At 45.2% G+C, this 20886-nt stretch overlaps 2 protein-coding genes across 14 annotated transcripts in view; one reads left to right on the top strand and one right to left on the bottom strand.

The window, feature by feature from the left end:
* Window positions 1-593: 593 nt before the first annotated feature.
* Window positions 594-13764, bottom strand: LOC308069038 (uncharacterized protein C21orf58). Its single transcript, XM_080400734.1, has 8 exons — window positions 12619-13764; window positions 8072-8143; window positions 7399-7453; window positions 5444-5511; window positions 4582-4725; window positions 4014-4128; window positions 2502-2641; window positions 594-782 (listed from the first exon to the last, which is right to left on the bottom strand). Exons 1-8 carry the CDS (start codon window positions 12868-12870, stop codon window positions 606-608), a joined length of 1023 nt encoding a protein of 340 aa, XP_080256860.1. The 5' UTR covers window positions 12871-13764; the 3' UTR covers window positions 594-605.
* Window positions 13765-13898: 134 nt separating this feature from the next.
* The window catches only part of PCNT (pericentrin), a 91667-nt gene continuing 84679 nt past the window's right edge, over window positions 13899-20886 (top strand). For all 13 annotated transcript variants that reach the window (XM_080400711.1, XM_080400716.1, XM_080400714.1 and 10 more), the window contains exons 1-2: window positions 13899-14072; window positions 19763-19990. In XM_080400711.1, the coding sequence (XP_080256837.1) occupies window positions 14019-14072; window positions 19763-19990 (282 nt within the window). In that variant the 5' untranslated portion in view covers window positions 13899-14018. The remainder of the gene's footprint in view (window positions 14073-19762; window positions 19991-20886) is intronic.

The following is a 20886-nucleotide window of genomic DNA, read 5'->3' as shown; positions in this document are numbered from 1 at the left end:
GCAGCCTGGGGACAAGTCCATCCATTCCTGCTCCTGGAAAAACACCCCAGCTGCAAGCACAGGCTTATCACAAAAGCTCAGCTCTATTTCTGAGTACTCCCCTCCCTTTGTATCATTTTTCTTAGTGAGTTGTTGTGGTGGGTTGTTCCAGGAATTTCTGATTAGCATGTCTCAGCAGTGTTTTAAGAATATAAATCCTGCTGGGAATCTTAGTGCTGTAAAATGCACGCAGACCTTAATTAGCAGGTGTCTGCTGGGTTCACAGGGAGACCCCAAACGCAGGGTACCAGCCACGGCAGAGTGGAGCCATGCGGCATCGCTGGGGGGTGGCTCTGTGCAGCAGGAACACAGCTTGCTATCATTTGTAGACTTCGCCTGCTCCTCATGTTTATTACACAGTAAGCAAGGGTTAATTACTTGAGTTGTAAGATTGAGTGTATCAAATCATCACTTAAACCACCTCAATTCCGTTGTTGCATTAAAGGCAATATTCAGGGCTGGCCTTAGTGAAGAACCAAGAAGGCATGGGATTGTCTGGTCTGCCTTGCCACCCCACCTGCGCAGGAAGGATGGACTAAAAGTTTACGTCATGGCTGCCTGTTTACTTACGTAGCCATGGCAGGGAGTGTGCTGCCGGTCCCAGGATGTGCCGTGGATGTGGATGGGAAGCCCCCATGGGGCACTGGGAGCATCCCGGTGGGAGGGTAGTGGTGATGGTGGTGCACCACAGGTAGTCTAGGCCTGTCTGCTTTCACAGCCAGGGGAGCAGCAAACTGCAGGTCCTTGTTGGAGAGAGAGAAAGGGCCACGTGTGAAATCTGTGACCCCACGGGAAGGGTCTGTGGCTGAGGGGCTGGGTTCCCACTCAGCCACCCCTTGGCAAAGGGAGTCCTTCAGCCTGTGTCTGGGGATGAGTTTTGCAGGCTCCAGTATAGGAGGTTGATTTCAAATTTCACCTGGTATTCAGAGGCACTCAGACCCCACTCCCCCACCTAGTTTATTCCACTGCTCTACGACAGGGAAACGCACGGTGCCAGGATGGTCTGGGGAGGAAGATGGGGACCAGGGGGATGCACACTCTTCCTCTGCCATCTCCCTTTAGATGTGGGCTTCCCCGCAGAAAGCTGCAGATGAGTCTGCTGGCTCTCCCTGCACCACTGTCTGCCCCACTGCAAGGCAGAAAGTGTATTCAAAACTAGAAACTGCAAAGTTTAAGGGAAATAGAAAAGGACTTCCGTCTGAGGCAGCGCTCGGCACAGCTCCAACATGGGGAAGAGCTGGCACTGCCTGCCGTTTGCACAGCACGTCCACCCTGGAACCATGGTGGAGGAAGCCAGCGGGCCCCTCCGTGTCCCGGGCGGCCCCGTGGGATATCGGTGCCCCGAAAAGCGAGAGCTGGCAGCTGCTGTGGGAGGCTTTCTGTCCAGGGCAGCCGTTTGGTCCCAACAGGTGCAAAACCCCATCAGCTCCCTCCAGGCCATGGGATGGGCTGTGGAGGAGGATTGCATTTCCTACCCCTCCGCTAAAGCTGGGGCTCAGGGGCTTTTAAGCTGTTTGTCGCTTTTGCAAACAGCCTGTAGGAAAAGTGCGAGCGAGCTGGGCAAGGACTGCAGAAGGGTGGGAGTTACTGTCTCAGCACCTGAGAACCTCAACATCTGAGCGAAAGAAAACAAATCTTTCTTACAGTACAGGGACAAGATGTAGTCAGCCTGAAAAAGGAGGGGTAGGAAAAGTCCAAGGGAAGTTTTTGCAACACTGAAACATTGCCTCCTCCCCAAAGATCAGCTGTCCTTGCTTCTTAGGTAATAAATGCTACAGAGTAGAAACCAGAAATACATTTTTCCAAAGCACTTAAGGATGCTAAGGATATCACTTTGTTAAAAATAGCTCAGGAATTGAGCATCTAAGGATATGTTCAAAATTACCTACCTCTTATCAGGCACTGGACACGTTTTGGAAAAATCCCTATAGGGATCTACACACCAAAATACCTTTAAGATCTATCCTTTCAGAGCTCGATAGCCATTGATTTTCAGAGAGGCAGGAACTAGAGTGGTGGGGCTCCAAGTACAGTCACAGAATCTGTGCTTCAGTTCTAGCGCATTTGAAACTGCCAGCTCAAATTTTACCGATTACAGGATTTGTAACACAAATACTGCCCTGCTGTTTGCAGCAAGCGGACCTGCAGCAGCAGATGCCCAGTGCAGATATCTTCCGTGCATAGTCTCATTAGTGGTTCAACAGTACAGGCCAGATAATTTTCAGAGCTGGAATGAATCTACTTTGCACTTGTGGAGGAGATATTCTTCCACGAGGTCCTTCCACAGCACTTACCATGGTAAAGAGGCAGGCTGTGCTTTCTGGTGCAGTGGGTTTTAAAGATGTGCACAGATGTTGTATGGCCCAGCCTTTCTGCATGTTTCATCCAGGCCCTGCACCCTCCCAAGGGGATCAGCCATTGCCTCGTGTGAGCAAGGATGCCCTTCAGACTGGTGTGGTTACCTGCTGTGCATGCTGGAGCAGGGGAGAGCTGGTTTGAGCAGGCTGTGCGAACGCCATCGGTGGCAGAGCCTTCAGCATCATGTTTTGCATGATGATCTGGTGCATCTGAGCGTTCTGCATCAGCATCATCTCTACCATATCTGGGAGGAGGTCAACCCAAGGAAGAAAGTAAGAGCTTTATCAGCAACAGACAAGCAGCAGAGGCATCTGGGTGAGAAATGCCCTCCAGCATACAGACTGGTCACTGCAGCCAAGACAAAGCAGCTGAAAGGGACACATGAAGAATATTAGCGTTATTTGCACAGGCAGTGCAAAATTAATGCCTATGCATAATGAAATCATACCAGCTTTCCTGTTGCTCCTCCCTCCTACAAGAAAGATGCTGTTGCGCACCTTCTGTCTGATAATTTCCCTGCAACCAGCTCTGACTACGTTGACCGACAGGCTGGAGAAGGGCTGAGCACTAGAGTTCTTGCTTACTCCAGCGTGGACCCACTGCTTACAGTGCTCTCTGTTGCTTTGGCTCACGATCATTCCTCCACTTTACACGATATTGCAGTGCCACCTTGAGAGTCCGCTGCATGCACATTAGATCTGCTTACCATCATCTCTGGGTCCTGATCACAAAGGACCTTTGCAGTGTAACTAATTCGCTCAGGGTGGGGGGAGAGGAAGGAGGGAAAAGGTAGAGAAAAAGAAGGAAAAATAACATCAAGGCAACTTTCCTTTTTGTCTTTAACTGGTCATACCAAAAGGAGCATACATGTATCAGCTTCAGAAAAATCATGTGTGAATTGCGACTATTTTGTTTATGAAAACAAACTCCAATTCAAAAATCCAGACGCTTAGATAAAGAAAGAGCTGAGAAATATTGCAGTTTCGCAACTGAGGATTTCTCTGTGGGATGAAGAAACCTTTGGCTGAACGCTGAGTCAGGGAAGTCATCCCAGGTTTTTGGTCTTGTATTATTTAACAGTAGCATCCACCTATGTTTAGAAACAAACTCTTTTCATTGGTATTGCACTATATTTGGAACAGCACTCTCAACAGCTCTGTTTTGTTTCCAAACACGAGGCATAATAAAAGCCTGTTTTGTTCTGAGGAGGTTGAGCAGCAGGTTAAGAGGGAACAAAAGAATAAACCCAGATTTTAGAAGCCTGTTTGATAATTCTGGAATCATCCATGTGCACGAGTTTGACCTTGGAATATTCCTCAGTGCCATGGGTTGAGCTGCTTTGCTTTCCCAAGCTTTCCCAGCAGCTTAACCTGGTTTTATTGAGTTTGTAGTCCCTTTTTCTTCAGTCTTAGTGATAAGAGTCTGCCTGAAAGCCTCTCAGAAATGGTATCTAGTCCATTTATGGACTGCAATTCCCACAGCAGCAGCCCCGTGATGAAAAAGCACATCGCTAACTAGCTTGGATGCTGTCCCGTGCCCCCTTCCACTTGCCATGGCACCTTGCCTGCCCTCTCCAGGCCTGATGATGGAAGCTAGCTGCTAGACAGGTTCATTACCTTCTTTAATGCTTCCAGAGCGGGGGGCTGCAAAAGGCTGGGCAGGGGGGATCTGTGTGATCAGCGGGGATGGCTGAGGTAACTGCTGGATGATGGTGGCAGGCTGAGGCGGCATCTGAAAAAGAAAGGAAAATGGAGAAGTTGGGGTTGGTTTTGGCCAGCTCCCTCATCTTTGGGAAGGAAAAGCCTTGAGTATCATCTGCCTGGACTTCAGTAAGGCTTTGGACATTGTCTCCCATGAGATCCTTGTGGAGAAGCCGTTGAGGTTGTGGGTTGTATGAGCAGACAGCGATGTGCATTGGAAACTGGCTAGGCAGCCGGGCCAGAGCGTGGGCAATCCTCCCACGGCTCTCGGTACCTCATTCCTATGGCAAACCATTTACACTGGTCATTTTGTCCCTTACTTGTAAAATGATTTCCCTTAAGTCTTGCCTAGGGCAGTAAAGGTCCCATACAACAGCAAGAGATGTATCTTTGGTGGGATGAGTGTCTCCATACAGCTGCCAAGTGGTTGTTGTCTCAGCCTGGCACAGCGCCAGCAGTGTGTCCTAGGAGAGAGGATCCTTACCGTCTGCTGGATAATCCTTGGTGGCTCCGCTTGGGAAGCTGGAAAAGGTATCTGGTAGATACGCGGAGAGGCAGATCGGTGGTTATGACGGTGTCCTCCAGCTGGTGCAGGCGGCTGTGAAAGCTCTTCCAGAAGGCGCTGCTCCTGCAAAATCAAGTATCTTCTTAAAGAAAACCTGGTGACAGGAAGGCAGACAGTATTGTTATGCTCTCTGGACTAAATGGGGATTAGCCCCTGGGAGCCCACGGCAGGGCAGGGCGCAGCCTCGCTCACCAAAACCCTGCTGCAGACACATCCAGCACTGCTGTGTCTGACAGGCAGACCACAAGCAACCACTGCATGAAGGGAAGCACTCAGCCAGTGCCTGCACAAGTATAAAGACAGTTTTTCTTCCTGCATATCTTGAAGCCATACAGTTTTCAGCGCAAGGGAGAAGGAATGGAAAAGAAGTGAAGAACAAACGGGCAAAAGTCTGGGAAAATGTTTTATTAATGGTTGGTACCCTCCACAAACTAGGAGTAAGTACCAGGCACGATTGTCCCTATTTCAGCGGCATTAAAAATCCCTTGTTTGCATTTTGGCACTACCCCAGAGAGCTTATAGTACAGCAGTTCAGGACAAACAGCCCACCAACCAACTGCAGCGGGTGCAAGCATCGTTAGCTGCAGTGAGGGAAGGCATCCTGCTCTCTGGCCCCTCTCCCTGATTAGCTGGCCCAGCCTCTAAACTCCAAACCAGCAGAGGACTGAACACTGCTCAGCCCACAAATGAAAGGACGGGAAAAACCTAAATCCACATTGGCAGTGGATGTACGGATAACCTGACCCTTTCTGTTGTTTCTGTCCACAGAGAGAGCTCTTACCCTAAGCTCCCGCAGCAGATCTTTCCTTCTCCTTAGGGCGTTTTGGAGCATATCCTCCTGTTTGTTCCCTGGAGGAGGAGAAGTCCATTATCTTCTCATAAGATCACAGAGACAGAGCTGTTATAGCACTTACATTATGAGATTAATTTTGGAAAACATGTTATAAGATAGCTTGACTTCTTCCACAAAAGTCTTTAGGCTACTTTTCTTGTCAAATCCATGGACAGACAATGACTTTATGCCACAGGCAGACTCAGCTGTTCAGCAGCTTTACAAAGGCAATGCGCCTTCTCTGAAAAGAAACTTTTCAGATTGCTCTCTAAAGCCCCCTTTTAACCTCCTGGCTTAGCAACTCATTTCAGCCTGGAATTTTCTACATTTGCTTTGTACATGCAGGCGATGATCATGCAAAGTATAAAAAAAGTTTGTTGTGAAGTACCAAAACAAACACAGTTTTGAATATCAACTTCTCTGTTTCTTTTTTGTTCTGAATCAACTTCCTTTTCAGTTCTTCCCACATGCTGCTGATTTTGAATTAGCTTGAAATGAAAATCAGAAAGAGTGTTTTCAGATACATTGGAGGCACGCCTGGCATCTGCTCTGAAAAGCACCACTTTGTATTTTGAAACTCTAAGTTGTTAAAGGGATTTATGATTTCTGGCCACAGCACTGAAAATTTCCAACTCTTGGTGCATCAGCTCAATGAATATGAGCCCAGAGTACAATCTAGAAATATTACTGATCTCCTACTGGTAGCCTTTAATCCATAGATAATATAATTATAAACACTGCATGTGCCATGCAAAGAAATGAATGCACTGCACGTAGTATGCGTACCTTCCGTGGGAGTGTTGTTGAAGGGAACACACTTGTATGTGATATGTCACCACAGTCTTTGACAGGGTTTGGTAAAGACACAAGTTATTTTCAGCTCCCTTACTTATCAACTTTTAGCTGGTTCACTAGCTTTTATATTGTCTAAACTTTGGAAGTTTTATAAGCACGCTGGATTCCTAACTTCTCAGCCCAACCCAAAGTTAGGACGTGACTGCACATGTGTGTGTTTCTGGTAAAATGGTTTCCCAGCTTTTATCAACACAACCAACTCAACCAACTATCAAGACCAACTCTTTCAGTATAAGGATTTGTTTCATAAGCTGAGTCACATTTTTTTACATTGGAAACCGTGTTCTGGTCTGCACAAGGCTGCGCTGGTGAGCTTCAAAGCTGCAAAGCAGCATTTGTAGTGGAGTGTTCCTCCTGCCTGGCTCCCTCAGAGAAACACAGACATCCCAATGACTCCTTTCCAGAATCACCAGCGCCAAGAGTACAGCTGGACTGCAACAGGGGCTTAGTACTAGGTACAGGAGCTAGGACAAATAAGATCACCAGTATTTAGCTCCAGCTGAACCTGCATCCATGGCTGAGAGGCTGCAGAAGACACCTGGGCAGGAGGTCATTCCTACATCAGTGCTTGTCTGGTGGATCCCTTCCCTTTGTTGAAAAAAAACAGTAGAAGAAATCCCAAAGATAAAGTGTGGATAGCTGCATAGCATAGCAAGCCTGTTCTTGCATCAAGGCCGCTAATATTCACCAGCTTAGTTAGGACTGAGATGGCTATAGAGACTGACATTACTGCACGAGCTTCACTGGAACTTGCATTTTTACTGCTTCTAGTCCCCAGGGCTGCATACAGGTGTAGATACATAGGCTGAGCTGGGGCAGCACTGACTCCAGTTCAGAGTCTCCCTCCAGTCCTCCAGACAAAGTCCCTGTCACAGACACTAAGACAAAGCAAGTTCTGACTACACAAATGCCCAGCTACTGAGCGTACAACTCAGTTTAGGGAGGAGATGTGATCATCTAGTATGACCTAGTGAGGAACTTGTGCCTGAGAACATCATTAAGCCCTTTCTGTATTATGTCCATGATCAGAACAAATACTTCTCTTTTACTTGCAGCTGGGAGAGGTGACTCCATCTTCTCTAGGTTCTCTTCATTTTCTAGTCTCTGTTGGCAGAACCACAAAAAGGACTGGTTATGAGTCAGGCAGCAAAGCTCACAACAATTTCCAAGCCTACCTTGCAGGGACAGGTAACGGATGTCAGATGTGCTGAAGGTGGAGGAACAGGGCTGAATGGAGACCTCTGGGTGTGTTAGTGTGCAGAGCCACAACAAAGCTATCGGGGCTCTGCTTCCAGCAAAGGTCTGCCTGTGTTTCACCAGGCACCATATCTTATGTGAACATAGACGAAAACAAAGACAGGGAATTGCCTTAAAACTGTCTGAGGTCCTCTTTACCCAAAATTTACTCCTAAACTTTGCCTGTCACAACTCAAACTGGTTTTGAGCTAACGGGTGACATCTCCCGTAAGAGTGAAGTCTCCTTAGCTCTATTTTTAATTTACCGTACGTCCACATAAATGTGTACAATGTTATTTAAGAAAGCAACAGTGACCGTAGCACCCCTGCACATTGGTCTTCTTCTGCTTGTGCGAAGAAAGAGGTTCTCAATTGGCTGCAAATCCTCTTAGTAGTAATATAATTATTTAAAATCCAGCGTTAATGCTTAAACACACAAGAGCAAAAAGCAGAGCAAAGGTGACCACTGCAGAGTTATTCCCTTACCTTTTCTAGGAGCTTGATTTTCAGTCGTGTCAGGTGATCCACCACTGGAGGATCTGTCATTGTAGTAATCTCCTGGAAGAGTAGGCAGGCAAAAACTGGTTAAAAAGCTAAGCAAAGGCCAATAGGTTTTCAGTGGTCATTTTTCCCCTTCCATGATCTTCATAGAAGAATAAGAAAATAAAATAAAAGATTGTGAGCAATCGAGGGGAAAAGATAAAAGCTTCGGTCTCACTCCCAGATAAAAAAAAATAGCACAGATGTTCACCACAACGTCTCAGACGCAGCTTTTTCTGCCATTTCTTTCAATGCAGTTTAGTGCTGCAGGTTGCAATGGTCACAGAAGGGTAACTCAGGGTGAATATTTGTCTGTTCTTAGTGGTTGCTAGCCTTTCCCCAGCAGTGTCACTAGGCTTGGCTCTCTGTGTTGTCAGCGTCTTCTGAGTAGCTCAGAGTTTTGTGCCTGTAACCTGGTTGCTAAGTTTGTAGTGTCAGTCCATAATATAAACAATTTAATCTCCAGGTGTAGAAGCTTCTGTACCTTTTGTAAAGCAAATACCCAGCACATTAGCGGGCAAGAAAAAAAGAAATCTAAGCTAATGATTTGTTAACACAAGCACAATTCTGGGTGTCAGGTTATGATCTTGCTGATACCTGATAGCAACATTTATGCCAGTGTAAGGTGCCCACTCACTTTTGATGTAGCCCTTTGTATGAGTTTTCATCACCAGCTAGTAACTAAAAACTCAAAAAATGAAGGAGCATAGCTGGAACTCATCTCCAGATGAGTAAAAGAGTAAAGAAGCTATGGTATAACACCCTTCTGCTTACCATCTCCCAAGCAACCTGCAGGGTGTCTCACTCTCCCAGCATAAAAAACAGGGCAACATTTATCAATGACATCTGTAAAATCAACATGAAGGCATGAGAAAGAAGCCGAGTAACAGGTATTCATTCGTATTTTAAGCCTGGTTCTGTTCCTAGGAGAGCAAGGTTGCAACCCTTTGCTTACTAGGCGGCCATACCAAAACCAAAGCTGGAACAGCTGACAGATGCTTGTAGGGAGCTGTGTGGGAGTAACAGAGACCACCTCCTCCAGCTGTGTCCCACACGGCATGTGTGTGCAATCTGTCCTTAAAAATAAACAGGCTGGTAGTCACCGGAGAGGTTATAGAAGCTGGGACGTGGGGATCCCAAAAATAGCTGTGCTGTTTTAGAGCTGGGGTTCAGCTTTCCTTGGCAGGGCTCGTCTGTGAAGGCTACACGGCAGGACAGAAAACCCTCTCACCTGCCAGCAGTTTTCCTGAGCAACAACTCTGTGTACATTTTTGTACTTTAAAACCCCAATAGATTTTTCTCCTCCTGTTCTAACATATTTGATCCCTTCATCCTTTGGCAAGGAGTTTCCTAGTTGTCTTAAACTTAAGCATAAGCCTAGTTATGCAAGTAAACCGCATAAGTATTGTTTATTTCAGTGTTACACAAAAAAAAGGACTACATTTAGGCTGTTTTAAATCTAGAGTCCTGAAAAGTTCATTGTAAATCTTCTCACTTGTTACGTGAAATTTATATGACTGCTATCCATGCAAAACCATTTAGGTAACATATTCTCATTCAGGAATCCATTCAATTTGTCCTCAAATAGCAGATTTTCCTTAGCCACTGGTCTCATAACTCAGCTGGGAGGGTGTAACGCAAGAGCCCACACTGACTGCTCTCACGCCCACCTCCAGGCCTCTGCCATCGGTTGCTCCCAGAAGGTGCCGCATCAGCTGCACCTTTGATCACACCGTGGCTGTACGTGTTTGTACAGCCTTTGTGTTTATTATCCGAGTTGCTCCTCTCTGTACCTTTCTAGTTTCATAAACCCTTTTGCAACGGGGTGACCGGGGTTGCGGGCAGCACTGGGGCAGTGATGTAGCAAAGCAAGCTGTGTTGGCTTCTCCAGACAGCAAGCGACAGCAGTGCTGCGGTAGACTTTCCGACTGCTGATGAGTATTATACTGGTTTAACACAGTGCCCCCTAGAAGTTAAATTACTAGAGCCTTCATTGCAATAGGAATCAAAATTTACAAGAAAGGTTGACAAAAAGAACCCCGTAAGAAGTATTCCGTTAAAAATACAGTGCCGGTGTTAAGCAACTGAGTTGACTGTAGAGGAAAGGAAGAGAGAGAAACTTCTGCTTGATGTAACAGGTATCCTAGAGAAAGTCCAATTCTAGGTATAAAAACTCTTTCCAGCAAATCTGCTAAGGGATCCTTCCTTCCCCACACTTACAGATGGCCTGGTCACAGGGGCATCCCTACTCTAGGGACACCTTACAACCTGCTCATTAATGACTTGCCAGAAAGCTGCCAGCTGGACACAAGTGGATCTTGCTGAAAGTAATGTACGTTACATTGAAGCACACACTAGGGATCATGCATGAACATGGTGATGCGAAAGAGCAAAACCAGACAAATTTAATTCTGCAAAGGATTAACAGAAGCGTTATGTGCACCTCACAGGAGCCAATTATTCTGCTCTATTTAGCAGCTGAAGTCAGAGTTTAATTTTAGACACAGTGGTTTAAGAGAGAAAGGAAGTCCAGGAAAAAAAAAGATAATAATGGTGTATTTACAAAATTTAAGTTCTGAGGAAGACTTGGAAGAACTGACTTTTCTCACCATTAGCAGTAATGGTGAGAAGGGGAAAGGCTAGCAATATTTAAATAAATGAAAGGATATAATCAAGAACAGGGTGGTTTTTTTCTGACTGGAAAGGCTAGGCAAGAAGCATTTGGCTTAGTGAGGGAGAGGAAAGCCTGATAACAACTATTTTTACTTCACGGATGTTGTTTAAAACAATATAGAAAAACAAACACGGTGAATGTTGTAGGACTATTAGACCACTCCTCAGATACAAGAATGAGTTAGATAACCTGGTGAGGTCTACATTTCTAGGTTGTCTTTTTTTGATGGATTTTGATACTTTTGATACTTTGTGCCTTTAATTTTAATTAGTATGATTTCTAAAACATGAGATAAAAAGAACCAAACAAACTGACACACCTGGAAATATCCAGAGATGATAAACTTCCATGCTCTGATTCCTCAGGGAAGGGTCTCTTATTGTTTCAGTCTTAGAAGAATATTTTAATTTTTTAAAAGACAATTAAAAGAATAAAAAAAGAAACTCACACACAAATCATCAGTGGAGAAGTACGTATAATTTCCTTTCAATCAACTGTCTGCTTCTGCCAATTGTAACGTGGCAAATTAACAGTTGAGAGCTCTTGTTAGGTTGCTTGGTGGTTACAGGTATCATAAAAATATCCTGTCTGCATTTGAAGCTAAACACATGAATAAAATATATTTTATAATTAAGAGTTATTTCACACCACTGTCATATAACAACATGCAATGTTGTTTTTTACTGTTATTTCTGAAAATGGTTTGGACCAAATTATAATTAAGACTTTTTACTTAAGAGTAAGTACACTATACTAATCATATACTGTACTTAAGATTATTGTCTTCCTATATGACAATTGCAAACCCCTAGCCTCTGCAAACGCGGCTCATTTATTTGCAGATATGTTGCAGCAGCACCCAGAGTTCTCAGTAAGGTTTTGATTCCAGCCTTGGTGCTGCTGCTAATTTAAGTCAAGGTACAAATGGCAGCTACAGCTTTTACGTCAGGTAGGATTGACCCCAGCAAAACCAGGAGTGGTGGCCCCACCACCCTGTCTGGTTGGCTTCAGCTCCCTCCCCACAAAGCTGCACTGACTGTGCAGAACCTGAGTCCAGCTGCCAGCAGAACGATGTGGGTAGCACACAAACAGTGTTGCTGGTGCTGCCAGCTAGCTGCCGTGTTGCCGGAGACAGGTCCCTTTGCAATATTTCCAAATGAGTAAATTTAATTAGATCAGCACCAGAAATCCTGATGTTTTAACAGACAGGGATAGTAGCAAATAAAATGCATGAGGTGATTATTAAAAAAAAAAAAGAGAGAGAGAGAATTACCAATAAAACAAAATCCATTAAACCCAAACCCCCATGACTTACTGATTTTACATTTTCAGCTAGAGCAAGAAGTCAAAGCAGTAATTTATTTTAAACCAAATTTAAGTGACATATCTGTTTTTAAAAATTGTCATTATAAATGCCATGATGTATTATCTTCTTTGTTTTAAGAAACTTTGTTCTGAGCTTACCAGTTTCCTTTTGCTTCTCGGATGGTGCCAATTACACGAGCTTTTGCACTAAAAAATCTCATAATTCAGCCTTTAGCCTCAGCATTGACTAGGGGTACTCAGAATCCTGGTTATGGGGTGAGAGGATGTCGGCAGTCCCACAAAACCAAATAAAAAACCCTCGAGGGCTGACAAAGCAGGAGGTGACCAGAATTAGCCTCGGGAGCCTGTCCTCGCTGTCAGATCTAGCGTCCCTGCACGGTTTGCTTACTGAAACTTCAACTCTTCCTTAGAAGAGCAGAATTGGTGGTGAAGAAAAGCCAACACATACAGTCCCCCAGCAAGCTCTGCAGGTTGTTTAAAACTTAACCTTTACCTTGTCTCTGGACACAGACAGCTTTTCTAAAGTGTAGAGGAAGCCTTGCCAGCCCTGCTCGGCTCCTAGCGTCCTCAGCTTTCTCTTTGGAGCACTGAGCACTCGCACTGCTCCAGTCTTTTTGTTGTCTATGCTGAAATATTTACATAGAGATAACACGGGAGACCAGGAGATTGGTACAGAACGGTTTATTACATGAACGTGTCCGTGTTTCTTCCCACATACGTTTTGGATGGTGGTTGACATTGGCATAGGAAGCCCAGACAGCGCAGACACAGCCCACAGGAGCAGCTAGGTCCAGCTCACGACCTGGACAATACAATGTCCGAATTTGAGGCAAAAGCCTATACAGAGAAGAGCCCAGCTTAAGGACCAAACGCACAGAAGGGTCCAGGGGTGGAAAAAGAGCTGTCAGATCACAAGGACACTCGTGTTTCCACGTTTACCCGGAAGAAAAAGCCGGTGTTCTACAAGAGGTTACCTCTGAACCGAGCTGAGGAGCAGATTTGATTAAAGCGAGCTCAGTATGATCTAATCACTTCAAGGGACAAAGGAGCCACCAGTTTTGTAGATGACTGTGAGGTGAATTATTCACACCATGAAGGAGAAAGCCCCCGATTTCTCCCTGTGCGTGCTGGGAAGGGTAACTCTACACAGAAGTTCATGATCAGGCTGGACGGCACAACCCCCCTGCGCCAACACCTTCATCTGTCTCCAACGGGGCGAGGGGCCGAGCCGGAGCGGCAGGCGGAAGCACACAGCTTCCACAGGGCCGACCTCGACCCGAGCACCAGCCCCGGGGCGGGCAGAGGGAGCGGGGGAGCCCGGCCCGCCTCTCCTCTCGGCTCGGCTACGACCCGCTCGGCTTTCCCGCGGCGGCCGTCCCCCTCTCCCCATTGGCTGCCTCCCGACGCTGGGCGGGGCCGTGGCTGGCGGCCTGTTTGAAACTGGCCAACCAGCGCGGCCCGGGCTGGCACAGCTGCCTCTCCCATTGGTGGCTGCTGTGGAGGGGGCAGGCAGTAGCGGCAGCGGGAGCAAGGGCAGAGAGCGCGCGGCGGCTTGCGCTGTCTATCCCAGGAGTCAGTTAGCGTGAGTGGGCGGGGCTAAGGTAACGATCGCTCTCGCCATTGGCTGGCGAATCTCCCGGGGACAGCGATTGGCACCAATTGCCGGAGATCTTCCTCCCTTGCCGGGGAAGTTGGGCCAGCCCCCGCTCTCCTACTGGCCAGCGCCGGCCGCCGCCGCCTCGCGGTTGGCGGTGGAGTCGAAGCGGGCGGGGAGAAGGCGCTGAGGCGGCCATGACCGAAAGTTGGTGGCCCCCTCAGGTGTGACATTTGGAGCGGTGAGGGGCGCGGGCCGCGCCCGGCCGCTGCCTCGGGGCCTCCGGCTTTGCCCGCCGCATGGAGGCGCAGGAGGATTCGCGGAGGCGGAAACTGGAGGCCGGCAGGGCCAAGGTGAGGGGGAAGGGGTCCCGGCTGGCGGGGGGCCGCGCCCGCCGCGGCCTGGCCCGCCAGTGCCCCGGGCCTGGCGGCGGGGGTGGCTCCCGGAGCCACCCGCGGCATCGCCTCAGCCCGCCCCGAGCCTCTCCCCCGCGGCGGGGTGCCCCTCGGTGCGTGGCGGGGCTGTGTCGGGGTGAGAGGGGTTTGCCTGGGCAGCGTGGCTCTGCCAGAAATAAATGCGCCCGGCGGTGCTCCCTGGGTTCAGGTTGCCTGGAAGATTTCCCGAGTTACTACAGAGGTGTATAAACGTTATCTTCAGTGAGCAAGGAGCAGTTTAAAAGTAGTGTGTATATCTTCCCTGAGGGTCAGGGTTTGTTTTGTTTTGATTTTCTTCCCAACTTTGCCAGGGATTCCACTCAGTTATTTGTGGACATGCTATATATCCAGGTGAGAATCTGCAAGAATAGGTGTTGCACGTTTTATTACTGAAATGACTAGTCCGTTTGCCCTTCCATCTGCAGGTGGGTCATTGGGGAAGCGGGTTGGGTTGGTTGGTTTGCAGTCATGCTATTGGCAAACACTTTGGATGCTTTAAGCAGTTACATGTCTTCAGTTAGGTGTGGTTTGGTAGGACTATGCAGACAGCTCATATGATGCCACTGATACATAAAAGTAACATTCATTTTGTAATTATTGTCTGTAACTATGTGGTTAACACTTGGTATGTATTAACCCTCTTAGATAAACTTCTGCTTTGTTTTGGTAATGATGATCAAGAAGCTGGTTGGAAATGCCTGATAACTTTTCTTTTAATTCTGCACTTCTGTTGTTTTTTGAGCTGTTACTGTCATATTTCCATTCTGGGAATCTACTGCTGAATGAGACATGCCAGTCTTCAGCTACAGCTTTTCCCTGTTCTCACTATCCTTGCAGGATTGAAATGGGGGAATGTAGTTAGAAGGGGATAGGTGAGGATGCACAGGCTGTCAGGAGGGTTAGACAGATTGGATCTTTCCATGATGTGCTATAGCTTCTTCATGCCTGGTATCAGTCCTCATGATTCTCCCACAGGCATAGGGGCATGGCCCTTTCTGCAGGGGACCTGTCTGGAAATGTAGCTGGAGGGGTCAGAGGTGGCTTGGAGCTACGCTGTCTGCCTCAGATCTTTTCATCAGTCTTCTGTGTTTCTGTTTCAGCTCCCTCCCAGTGCTGTGCAGAAGGCAATTAAAGAGACTGTTGCCCGGAGGGGAGCAGGGCTGGAGCTGTGCTGAAGCAGCTTGATGGTGCGCAGTACGGCTTGTCCCACCCAGATGCTGTTGTGGTTGCCATACTCCCCACTCAGCAGCTTCTCTTCCACTTGCTCTCACAGCCTTGTTATGTGTTGTGTGGACATTATCCCCTGTTGGAGAATGATTGTATGATTAGTTTTTGAATTAATATCGAGAGAGGAAACTTTGAGAATAGGAGTTCTTCAGGCTGAAGTTCTTCATGGCAAGGCTTATGTTAGCATTTCTTTTGTAACCCGTCTCTAAGTGCGGGATCTGTTTATGGTTAGAAAAATGTGATAGACTTGTCTTGGATAAGTTATTAGTTCCCACCTGTTGTACAGCTGTTGTTTGCCATTAAAAAAAAAAAAAGTAGGGACTTGCATTATGTTTCAAGTTATGTGTGTGGAGCCAATGTTGCATTTATTTATTTATTTATTTTAAATATGTGCTAAATATCTCTCATTTCACCATTTAAAAAAATTGTTAGCAGCCCTGTCAATTTTGCTATTGCATAGTAGCACATACCTGGTACAGAGAGGAAAGAGTTTAGAAAGGCAGAGACAGATGTAGTGCTTCCTCTGCTTACTAAAATGTCACAGAGATCTGTTACGTAGCTAGGAGATTGTGGACACCAACTTTCAAAAAACACCTGAACAAATGATGGCAGCAATATCTACTGCAGCTTACTAGACACAAAGATAGTATGTTAGGGTTGGGAAGGCAAACACTTGAGCTGTACGTTCCTTAGTATGTTCATACCTGATTTCTACCATGTATGGCTGTATGCTTGCCCTGTTTTTGTATCTTATATATATACACCTGAATTTGTACAGCTAACTTATGGAACAAATGTATATTGGGCTAATTAGTAGGGAAATGTTTTTCTGTTATTTTCCTTTTATTTTTTCTTGTTTTCTTTGTGCTGCCCTCCTCATGAATATGAATATAATTTTGAAAGGGATAAATGACCATGAGCAGGTACAGTGTTTCCTTCCTGGAGTACAGACCTCCAGAAGCTTAAGGTGATCCTGCCTCCGAAGTGTTCAGTGTTTGTCCAGATCAGCTTCCTGAATCATCTCACCGCATCACTGCGAGGGTGCTCATGATGGCAGGGGACAGGAGTGCAAGGCTAGCTGTGTGTTGCGGTCTTCTGCTGTAGCAACCTGCAGTCTAGTACTGCTTGAATCTGGAAGTGTGAACTGCTCTGTTTTTTTTGCCTCATCACCCTCACCCCCACCCCCCAAATAATTATTTTTGTCTTTGGCATCCTTAGATTTTAGTTTGCTAAATAATCATTTGGGAAAGGAATAAAATATGAATGTTTTCCTCTTTAAACCAGTACTTGCATATTCTTTTTCATACAGGAATAAACCCTCCGTTATTGAAATGCCCTTAAGTTATCACCAAATAGTAATAATTTCAACTGTTGTATTAATTGGAAATTACCATGATTTGGCAGCTAAATACTGACTGTATCAGGTACTTGAGATTTCAGTTTTAATAAGTGCAATACTGATAGTCAAGGTAGTAATTGAGAAACAACAAACCTCAAGTCTTCAGTGCTGCTGTTTTCTTCATGCTTCTTTCCACCTTCTGTTAGCCATTATGTGTGTTGGTAAGCAGTGCCTCTAGTTGCAGACCTGTATGTGCCATACCTCATGTGTGAGAAAGTTTTTGCTGTTACTGCATTTTGCACGGTAGAAGCTTGAAAAGAAATGTGTGTTTTCCAGGAAGTTTTCCTGCTTCATCAGTTTGAGGAAGCTCTAGAAAATATTTCTGGGTTTTGTCTAAGAGCAGCTGTTGCTTATGTTTACCGTATCTAAGAGGTGGACTAAGGTTTATTTGAACAACCTGTTTCCATTTGTCACTAATGTAGTTTTCTGCTCTGTTCCGTTTTCTGTGTGTAATCTTTTGGTACTAATTTCTGAAGCATGTAAAGCAGTAAGTCAAGGAGTAAATTATGTGTGAGGTAGGCTCGGGAGAGCTGAACAGTGCTGTGTGTGCTGTAGTTTTCTTGTCTTCTGACCCGTGCTGCTGGTGCCGGGCAGCTTGCAGTGATGCAGTGGAAGGATGTCAGCGCAGCACTTAATTGGGGACAGGGATGACATGCGGACCACACAACACAAAACCTGGCAGGCTTGTTCTTCTAGTAGTGGGATGTTTCTGTGGTGCTGGCCATACCAATTCAGAGGTGCCTGGCAGTTGCTACTGTTAGCTGGCTGGTCCTGGTGAAATGAAGTTGCAGTATATGGGTACTTGCAGAAAGGCCGGGTGTTCTCCTGTTACGGAATGCTGCTTTGGATGCTGTGTTGATCAGTGCTATTGGTGTTCCTGTGGCATCCTAAATCTTGGCTAATGGTGAAGCTCTCCTGTTTGCACATGCTGCTAGAGAGCACGCTGAGAATCTGATCCTTCAAAAGGGGCACGACGGGATCTCACTGGGAATGGGGAGAGTCAGTGTTATATTCTTCCTTCATATTCACACACTGTTTCATGGTGGATAACTGTCTGTGAATTTGATGATACTGTTATAATGGCACTGAAATTTATGTAGCTGGTTAAAGGCTTTGGAAACCTGATACTGCCATAAACAGAACTTTTCCCCATCCAGTGATTCCATAAATCTGGAATGTGTTTGACTCCAGACACGTTCATGGACCAGCAAGTCCAGTAGTTCCATAAAATTTTGGAGTAGTTGGATGTTTTTGCATAATGTGTATTATGGTTTCATATGTTTCATGCATACGAGTGGGACAAAAAAAGTTGTTTTTTCTTTGAGCTGTACATTTAAAAATTTATACTCATTTAGATGTCCAGTCATGGTAAGTCTTGGTATTTTAATGTCAAATACTTGGTCTCCCTTTGTGAAATCATTAACTGCTCTCTGATGGCCACTCTGCCTTAACTTTTTTACTTTTCTGATTGTTTTACTCCTGTTTTCCCTTTTTTTCCTGCTTTAGCAGCTTCCTCTACTTTCAATTTTTCTGCAGGTTTCCTCCTGTTCCTTTCCCCCATGTTATTAGGTTAATTAGTGCAATAACTATTTTTGACATATATTGCCATCAGTAAGTGCTAGAGTTAACACCTGATTTCAAAGAATAGTGTTTGTGTCTCACTACAGCTTTATTTACTGGTCTGTTCATTTTGCTTCTTATGGAAGGCAACAAGGCACCTGGCAATCTCTGTTTAATCTGCATTCAGTATTAATAACTATGGAAACTACAGAAGCTAATCTTAAAAATAAGCTATTTGTACACAAGCATCTTAACGTCTGGCAAGAAACTGATGTCTTTCTGCAAATACAACTTTTAAACACCCTGCTTAGTGTAGCAGATGTGTAACTGTGCATCTGTTGAGTAGCTAAGCTGTCAAGTGGGAGTTGCTATAATGGCATCGATGTGAGGGGAAAGGACTGAACTAAATCAGTTTCACAAGTTGAATGAAAAGAAACAGACAAGATTTTTCTGCAAGGTGGCTGTTTTACAGGAAAACCAAACTGTCAAGTAGTGGATTTTCATATGTATTGCAGGTAGAACTTGGCAATTATGTTTACATCCTGTCATCATTAGATTATTTTATCTTGTCGCAAGGATGTATTAGCAGTGCACTTGATAACCTATGGTTGTAACCTTGGAGAAGGCTTTTTCCTTATGAGAAGGATGTCTGGATTTGTGCTGTGAGGGAGATGTATTGTGTTTAGGCAGCACTTCCAACTAACTAGAGTTGAAAAGACGATAATCCTTTTTAAGCTGTTTAAGGTGCTAAGGAAAGTTGGGTAACAAATTCTATCAGTGACATTCTTTACAAGTCCCTGGTGCTTCATAGAGCTGTGATAGTCTGATAAAGTAGAGCATCTGATTCTTCAACAGAAGAAATTAAAATGACCTGGCTTAATTGATTTCTATTTATGTACTGTAGACTGCTTTCTGGCTAGGAAGTTTTGCTGTATTCTCTTAAGGGGGTGGCAGGGAAGGAGCGTGAGGATTCACTTCCGTTAATTTTAATCTTAAAGCTTACGCTGGCAACGATCTGTTTAGATAAATTTGTAGGGGGTTGTTGGTTTTGCCGGTCTTGCGGAAAGACTGCTCAATTATTATTTTTTCCTAATGATTCTAGTATATTAACAACTCATTCCTTTATTAATCTGTCTTGCTGTAATTCTGGATTGTCATTGACACACAAAGTTGCATTGAGTAAAATTTGATTCTCTTATTGAAATGAGCCTTTAGTACTGGTGTGAGATTTCTTGCTTAATTGCACAGTTATCCAGTATGTTCTGAATGTGTAGAAAGTAGGGAAGATAAAGCAGTTTTTCTGCAGATGTATATATTTTATCAAGATAGGATCTTCGTCACCCATGGGTGGGTTAATCTTGTGGTCCTGCTACCTTTTTCTCACTTACCTCTCCCTCTACCTCTTCCAATCTTTTCTGTACAGTTTGCTTACTTCAGACAACGAAAAACAAAAAGTGACATCACGCAGTCGCAGAAAAAGACGGCGAAGAGGAAGGGCTCGTCTGTCCACGCGCATGACGTTCCGAAGGAAGACTACGCACTAGCAGCCCAAGATGTTGGTATGGGTATAGAGGGTAAGGCTGAAGACACCAACCTGCTAGAGAGTAAGGCTGAAGACACCAACCTGCTAGAGGCAACAACAGAGACAGAGGTAAATCTGAGTATTTCTCGTGTTTCACTTTGCTCCATCTGCAGATAACAGGTGTTCCAGATGACTGTTTTGCTTAGTTGGGTATTGGTGCTCTGACACTGTCAGCTAGCTGCCCTTGAGAAGTAAGTAAACTGATGTCTTTTCGTTTGTAATAATTAACTCTCTTACAAAGGGATACCGGTTGCTAAAAAACCCCGAAACATTATATGGACTGGAGAGCTGGTATTGTCAAGGAGCTGTCTTCTGTTAGCCTGCTGAATTGAGGTCTTTCACCTTTTACTGCCATGAACTTCTCTTTGGGCGGACTTAAGGTTATGTGGCTGTGACTCTGGCAAATCCAGACTGAGAGGCGTAGTAGATGAGCAAAACTGCTGGGACCTTATAATGCACAGTATTAGTTTGGTTCTGTATCACTTTGCTGGCTCAAATGTACTTTTTTTCTGAAAAATTATGACTTGTTCCAGCATGCTCTTAGTAGCCATTGTAAAGCCAGCGTAGATGTTACATTGTCTGACATATTTATTTAACATGTAACTCTGCTTGTGCCTGATGTATTTCAGTGTGTTTGTACTGGTGACCCTCTAAAGGTAGTTATGTCAATAAATACAGAAACATAGCTTTTCATGCAGCTTGAGGTTACTAGACATAAGCTGATAGATGTACTGGTCTACCTGAATAAAGCTGTCGCTTTCTTGCGTCAGCTCACAAGCAAGATTTTTATTTTTAATTAGCTGTGGATTAAGCAGTCACGTAACGCTTTCTTTCCTTCTGTCTTGTAATAAAAATGTGCAAAATGTAGTTTTGAGCAATTTTTTTTAATAGGGATCCAGCTTACTTCAGAAGTGGTTGGCTAATGCTTTTACAGCTTTCAGAAGCTACAAGGCAATTCTCTGGCT

The sequence above is a fragment of the Falco punctatus genome (assembly GCF_963210335.1).
Source record: "Falco punctatus genome assembly, chromosome: 8".
Lineage (NCBI taxonomy): Eukaryota > Metazoa > Chordata > Aves > Falconiformes > Falconidae > Falco > Falco punctatus.
Note: the sequence above shows the minus strand (reverse complement) of the source record. Positions and strands in the feature narration are given on the sequence as shown.